This window comes from Procambarus clarkii, chromosome 36 (genome assembly GCF_040958095.1).
Source record: "Procambarus clarkii isolate CNS0578487 chromosome 36, FALCON_Pclarkii_2.0, whole genome shotgun sequence".
Taxonomy (NCBI): Eukaryota; Metazoa; Arthropoda; class Malacostraca; order Decapoda; family Cambaridae; genus Procambarus; species Procambarus clarkii.
Window position 1 is genome coordinate 13,043,425 of NC_091185.1, and position 7,585 is coordinate 13,051,009.

General features: G+C 50.3%; 1 protein-coding gene across 1 annotated transcript; it reads left to right on the plus strand.

Moving 5' to 3' along the window:
- The first annotated feature begins 225 nt into the window (after window positions 1–225).
- LOC138371650 (GRB10-interacting GYF protein 2-like) lies at window positions 226–7,263 on the plus strand. Its single transcript, XM_069336650.1, has 3 exons — window positions 226–348; window positions 866–1,408; window positions 6,958–7,263. Exons 1-3 carry the CDS (start codon window positions 226–228, stop codon window positions 7,261–7,263), a joined length of 972 nt encoding a protein of 323 aa, XP_069192751.1.
- The last annotated feature ends 322 nt before the right edge of the window (window positions 7,264–7,585 follow it).

The window sequence follows — 7,585 nt, forward strand, 5'->3', positions numbered from 1 at the left end:
CACCAGTAGTACTTGGTGGTGGCTGGTGAGAGATTAAAAGAAACCCCGACATTGGCGGCCTTGCCAGGATATTAAGTACGGTTACTGACTGACGAGTCCCCGACATTGGCGACCTTGCCAGGATAACGATTAAGGATTACGATCATGGATAACGATTAAGATTGTGGTGTTTAATAGTGGCCAGAAGTATCAGGTACAGGTAACATATTCACTCATAGCACAGGTATGGAGGACGATAAGGTGGCAAAGTTTATTGATACAAGAGATGAGCAGGTGCTGGAGGATTGCACCAAGGCGCAGCTGCAGTTGATAGCTGACCACTTTGGGATAAAGTTGAGATCCTGCAAAGTGGGAGAGAGGAGGCTTGATATTATGACACAGCTCAGGGCCCGTGATGAGGCTTTGGGGAGGAATGGCCACAGACACCTGCCAGCGCAGGGGAGAACTTGAGCATTGGTGGAAGCAGTAGAGGATCCAGCGGCAGTAGGCGCAGCGTTAAGCTGGAGATAATGAAGCTGCAACTGGAGGCACAGCTGAAGCGGGAAGAACAAGAACGAGAAGCACTGCTGAGGAGAGAAGAAGCACAGCGGAAGCGTGAAGAACGGGAAGCACAGCTGAAGCGTGAAGAACAAGAACGAGAAGCACAGCTGAGGAGAGAAGAAGCGCAGCTGAAGCGTGAAGAATGAGAGGCACAGCTGAGACGGGAAGAGCGTGAGCACGAAGCACAGTTGAGGCGTGAAGAACGAGAAGCACAGCTGAAGCGTGAGGAACTAGAAGCGCAGTTAAAGCAGCAAGAGATTGAAGCTAACAGAGAGGTTGAGCTGAAGCGGGCTGAACTAGGCTAGCCCTACCTGCACCCCCACAGCAAGAAGACCGCCGAGTGCGAGAGCGAGATTTACCGGTCTTTGTGCCTAATGAAGCTGAGGGCCTCTTTGACCACTTCGAGAGAGTAGCTACCTTGAAGAAGTGGCCAAGAACAGAGTGGGCGGAGCTGGTTCAGGGTAGGCTCACCGGTGAAGCTCGTAAAGCCTACAACATGCTGGACCTCAAGGAATGCACCAATTATGAGGCTGCAGTGCTCCACTCTTTCAGTCTGACACCAAAATGTTATAGGAAAAGATTCCGAGAATGTACCCGTTCGCCCGGAAAATCTTATGCAGAGACGGCGAGGGACATGGAGAGAAAATTCCTGAAGTGGTTGGAATCTGAAGGAGCTAAGTCAGCTGAGGAGGTCAAGCGGCTAATAGTCATGGAGAAATTTATGTCCGTGCTCTCTCCTGAGATCAGGATTAGAGTCAAGGAGGCGGACATAAAGGACCTGAGGGCTGCTGCTGACAGAGCTGACATGTTGGAGGAAGCCTTGCGACGGTCGGCCGAGCGGTCAGCACGCTGGACTTGTGATCCTGTGGTCCTGGGTTCGATCCCAGGCGCCGGCGAGAAACAATGGGCAGAGTTTCTTTCACCCTATGCCCCCTGTTACCTAGCAGTAAAATAGGTACCTGGGTGTTAGTCAGCTGTCACGGGCTGCTTCCTGGGGGTGGAGTCCTGGTCGAGGGCCGGGCCGCGGGGACACTAAAAGCAACGAAATCATCTCAAGATAACCTCAAGATAACCACGCAGAGAGGGACCACACCGACAGCCAGTATACTCCGGATATGGGAGCAGTTATAGAAAGACTGACGGATGGAGGACAGGAACGAGTTCTCGTAAGTCCCACCTCTCGAGTGCAGACGGTAGGGTATCGAAGAGTTCTGTGGAACCGGCCAAGAAGCCCCTAGCTGAGAGTGGTAGAGTTGTTGCTGTGACGAGAGACGGTGCGAAGGTGACGACGGAAGGCGCGAGGAAGACCCACAGAAGAAGAAGAAGGATCCGCTGCTACAACTGTGGAGGATTTGCACACGTCGCGCGGGAATGCAGACGCCCTAAGCAGCGGGAGAACGTTGCTTTCGTTCGGGTGGAGGACCAGGAGGCCGAGAGGGTGCGGGATGAGCCCGTACCAAGTGGGGAGAAAAGAGTTCACTCATTCGTGTGTGAGGGGACCGTAAGGATGGGGGACGCAGACCCCATTCCTGTGAAGATATTGAGAGACACCGGGGCAGATTTTACCCTGGTGAGTAGAACTCTGTTCCCCGAGGGTTACGAGAGTACCAGTGTAGGGGTGGCAGTTGTGACCACTGTGGGAGGCCCAGTGAGGATGCCCCTGCACGAGGTGACTTTATATTCTGATTATGGCTGCCAGACCCTAGTGGTAGGGGTCTGTGCCTCGATGCCCAAGATGGAGGCGCAAGTCATCCTTGGGAATGATGCCTGTGGAGGATATGTCCTCCCTAACCTCGTGAAGAGTGAGGAGTGTTTGGAGCACTATATAGGGAAAGGCGGAGTGTTAGACGCCTGTGGGAACGAGAAGGAAATCGCCGAGGTGGCGTTCCCTGTGTGTGCTGTGATCCCAAGACGGTGCAACGAACACGAAGTGAATGGATCTGATGGGGCTGAAGAAGAGTCGTCTGACAGCCTGGGAGTCGGTTCCTCTTCGTGGAACCCGGAGGACAAGTGGAGGGCGATGGCAACCCGGATGGTGAGCTACAGGTGAACCTCGCCAGTTCTCTTGGAGTGGACCACACTCGTCTGGGGGAGTTACAGCAGGTGGAGTTCCCAGATTTGATTCAGGAGTCCAAAGGAAGGCGTGTTGGTCCTGAGAGGGCCACTCATTTTTATATGCAGGACGGAATGCTGATGAGACAATGGAGGCCTGTGAGAATGGAAGCCGGAGAAGAATCACTAGGTACGAGGCACCAGGTAGTGTTGCCGGCCCAGTGCAGAGCGGCGGTGCTGGATATGTCGCACTCCGTGGATTCTGCAGGTCACTTGGGGGTGACCAAGACTTTACGTAAGATCAGGGACTATTTCTACTGGCCGAGAATGGACGCCGACGTAAGGCGTCACTGCAAGACGTGCTTGCCTTGCCAGAGGGCAGGGAAGAGCCAACCCGCAATACCAAGGGCCCCGTTAGTCCCTTGTTCCTGCATTTGGGCCTGCGTTTGAGCGTCTGTTGGTCGACGGGGTAGGACCGTTGCCATGGACGAAAAAAGAAAATACCTACCTGATGACCATCATGTGTGAATCGACAAGATTTCCGGAAGCTGTCCCGATGCGACGTTTGACGTTGAAATGTGTAGCCGGGCAGTTACAGCGATTTTTCTCTTGGGTGGGAATGCCCAGAGAAATCCAGACAGACTGTGGAAGTATATTCCAGTCCAAATGGTTCAGACAGACCGTGACAAATTGGGGAGTGACTCAGATTCGGGCGTCGCCATACCGACCGCAGTCACAAGGGGCGATCGAAAGGTTTCACTCCACCCTGAAAACTATTCTGAGAGTGTTCTGTGCAGAACAAGGAGCTGAGGGAGATGAGGTAGTGTACCCTGCGTTGTTTGTCATACGAAACGCTGTGGTAGAGTCGTTAGGTTTCTCACCGTTCCAGCTGGTATATGGACATGAGGTACGGAGGCCTCTGTCCATGCTGAGAGAACAATGGGCACCAGGAGTGACCGTGGGAATGGTCAACGAATACGTAAGGAGCATCTCGCATTGGCGGCAGGAATACTGGTTGGAAATTAAGCTCATCAGAGGGAAGGACAACGTGGTAGCGGATGCCCTGTCCCGAGTACACTAAACCGATATGACTTTTATTTTAAGGAGAGGGGTATGTGACGGTGTTCACCCCCTTATATTTCTCCCACGCCAGCTTTAAAAGTCATATCCACTTTACCCAAAGGTTCTCTACCTTCCGGGGAACAATTTGACATATGTGAGAGCATTAGGCGTTCTCGCGTTGGCGATAAATTCGCAAAAGAAGAGTGTTCTGGCCAGTGGTTTAGGCCCTTTAGGACGCCAAGATGGCGCCGGCCACTACGATTTCCCGCAAGACGTTGTGACGTCAGTGGCACCAGATTGGTTAAGAACAGTGACGTGGCTCAGAAATGAGAAACAATGAGAAACGCCCCTGGCAAGCATGACGTCATGAGAGCAGGGGAGGTCCGGACGGCACGGTCCGTGGCGCCCAGGAGTTTGATACGGCACGTCAAGGAGGTCGGACATGCGATAGGGGATCCTTTCAGTTTGACAGGATCCCCTATCTCCGGTGGATTTACGCATCACCAGTGGTCTGCCAGCACCTTGTGAGGTCTTCCTATATTCCATGTGTTGGGCCGAAGTAGGAATTGACAAGAAATGAGCAGCAAGTGCTCCAGTAACAGGTGCAGCGCAGGAGTGAAGTCTAGGCAGTGACGTCTGGGACGTCTGATAGCTTCACCAGTCGGTTGATGACGTAGTGGCTGGGCCAATCCATCATCAGGGAGGAGTTTGACACGACACGTCGAGGAGGGCGGATGTGCGCTAGGGGATCCTGTCAGTCTGACAGTTTTCTCCCCAGATCCGGTGGATTTACGCGTCATCCTGTAGTCTGCAAGCACCCTGTCAGGTCTTCCTATATTCCATGTGTTGGACCGAAGTAGGAATTGACGAGAAATGAGCAGCAAGTGTTCCAGTGACAGGTGTGTTGCAAGAAGGGAAGTCTGAGCAGTGACGTCCGGGATGGCTGTGCAGTTTCACCAGTTTAGGTGACGACGTAGCGGCTGGGCCAATCCACCGAGAAGCAGGAGAAGAACGAAGCTAACTGGGAATTAGGAAGACTGTAGCCGAGAGAAAGGCCTGCAGACGTAGTTGTGAGGAAAAGTCGACGGCCCAGAGACCGACTCCAACCCTTCAAGAAGTTGTGGAGGAGCACGGGCCTGCAGAGGATAGAGCACGGTGAAGACGCGTTTTTGGATGTTGAAGAGGTTCCTGGAGAGAGTATCAGTGTGTGTGTGGGGGCGCTCCCTACAACGAGTCGAGAGCCGGAACCAGGAGCTTCAATTCAACTCTCAGCAGAGGGCGAATCCACATCATTGAGGTGGAAGTAGGTAATTCAGTTTTCCCTCCCCATTCCCCTTTAGTCAGCTATTTAGCCAGAGTATCTTCTATGTCGTAAGCAGGGCTCACCAATGTCTATGTCACAGTAAGGCACAGTTGTGCAGAGAGATGCTGTAGAGAGCTCTCGTGAAATATATATGTGGTGCGCGAGTGCACCTGTGATTTATCAAAGAGATTGCTGTGTCAAGGATATTTATACTCATGTGACATTAATATTATAAGTTTGTGTCAGAGAGTATATATATATATATATATATATATATATATATATATATATATATATATATATATATATATATATATATATATATATATATATATATATATATATAAATGTACCATTTATTTGAATAAGGCTGTGTGCCCCGTATGGACTCATTATTGCTAATATTGATGAAGTGATCTATATATATGCTGGAGTATTGAATAGTATATTCATGTGTACAGTGATTTACTGTGTTTATTGCCATTGAAGTAACTTACTGTGTTTGGGGCCATTATTGTGATCTACTGTGTTTAATGCTAGTATAGTGAGCTACGGTGTTTATTGCCATTATAGTGATCTACTGTGCTCATTGACAGTACAGTGAGCTACTGTGTTTATTGGCAGTATAGCGATTTACGGTGTTTATTGACAGTATAATAATTTACTGTGTTTGCTACCATTGTAGTAATTTACTGTGTTGATTGCTAGTATTGTGGTTACCGTGAAATTAAAGAAATAGGCGCTTAACGCCAGGACAACAAGTACAGAGAGAGTATACAGTGAGGGGGGCGTGGCAGCTGGGAGTGTTCAGCGGAGGGGGAGTGTTGCCATAGTGTAGAGTTCCAGATTTATGAAGAGGGAGTGATTTGCTGCCATGTACTTCGTTGCCTTGTTGTTGATCCAGAGCTATAATACTTTAATATTTTAATTAAAATACAAAACCACCCTTGTGTTTGCATTATTCCTCCATTACTTGTTGCTATTGAGATTATTGGGTCTATATAAAGAAAGAGTGATTGAGATATATACCTGCCTGTTACCAGTTTTAGTTAGTGTGCTCTCTGCCACTATTACCACAATTCCACAAGCGTGTTACTGGACACGGAGAACACCAGTTGGCGACCTTTCAGATATCAGTAGAGCCCTTTGTTGGGGCGGGCACACGTTCAAGAGAGTAGAGCGTGTTCCCACTCGTCTTCAGGCTATAAGGCCGGCCGGAGATAAAACTGGGATACTCTCCAGGTGAACAGTGGCACCTTGAGGATGGAGTGAAGACCCGCAGGGCTACAGTAAGTAACAGTTATCACCAGTTGTACTTGGTGGTGGCTGGTGAGAGATTAAAAGTAATCCCGACATTGGCGGCCTTGCAAGGATATTAAGTACGGTTACTGACTAACGAATCCCCGACATTGGCGACCTTGCCAGGATAACGATTAAGGATTACGATCAAGGATAACGATTAAGATTGTGGTGTTTAATAGTGGCCAGAAGTATCAGGTACAGGTAACATATTCACTCATAGCACAGGTATGGAGGACGATAAGGTGGCAAAGTTTATTGATACAAGAGATGAGCAGGTGCTGGAGGATTGCACCAAGGCGCAGCTGCAGTTGATAGCTGACCACTTTGGGATAAGGTTGAGATCCTCCAAAGTGGGAGAGAGGAGGCTTGATATTATGGCACAGCTCAGGGCCCGTAATGAGGCTTTGGGGGAGGAACGGCCACAGACACCTGCCAGTGAAGGGGAGAACTTGAGCATTGGTGGAAGCAGTAGAGGATCCAGCGGCAGTAGACGCAGCGTTAAGCTGGAGATAATGAAGCTGCAACTGGAGGCACAGCTGAAGCGGGAAGAACAAGAACGAGAAGCACAGCTGAGGAGAGAAGAAGCGCAGCGGAAGCGTGAAGAACGGGAAGCACAGCTGAAGCGTGAAGAACAAGAACGAGAAGCACAGCTGAGGAGAGAAGAAGCGCAGCTGAAGCGTGAAGAATGAGAGGCACAGCTGAGACGGGAAGAGCGTGAGCACGAAGCACAGTTGAGGCGTGAAGAACGAGAAGCACAGCTGAAGCGTGAGGAACTAGAAGCGCAGCTGAAGCAGCAAGAGATTGAAGCTAACAGAGAGGTTGAGCTGAAGCGGGCTGAACTAGGGCTAGCCCTACCTGCACCCCCACAGCAAGAAGACCGCCGAGAGCGAGAGCGAGATTTACCGGTCTTTGTGCCTAATGAAGCTGAGGGCCTCTTTGACCACTTCGAGAGAGTAGCTACCTTGAAGAAGTGGCCAAGAACAGAGTGGGCGGAGCTGGTCTAGGGTGGGCTCACCGGTGAAGCTCACGAAGCCTACAACATGCTGGACCTCAAGGAATGCACCAATTATGAGGCTGCAGTGCTCCACTCTTTCAGTCTGACACCAAAATGTTATAGGAAAAGATTCCGAGAATGTACCCGTTGGCCAGGAAAATCTTATGCAGAGACGGCGAGGGACATGGAGAGAAAATTCCTGAAGTGGTTGGAATCTGAAGGAGCTAAGTCAGCTGAGGATGTCAAAAGGCTGATGGTCATGGAGAAATTTATGTCCGTGCTCTCTCCTGAGATCAGGATTAGAGTTAAGGAGGCGGACATAAAGGACCTGA

Coding starts and splice junctions, on each gene's coding strand:
- LOC138371650 (XM_069336650.1), top strand. CDS start 226: ATGGAGGACGATAAGGTGGCAAAGTTTATTGATACAAGAGATGAGCAG. Junction 349..865: donor TAAAGTTGAGATCCTGCAAA/GTGGGAGAGAGG, acceptor GCACCCCCACAG/CAAGAAGACCGCCGAGTGCG. Junction 1,409..6,957: donor GCTGGACTTGTGATCCTGTG/GTCCTGGGTTCG, acceptor TGAGAGGCACAG/CTGAGACGGGAAGAGCGTGA.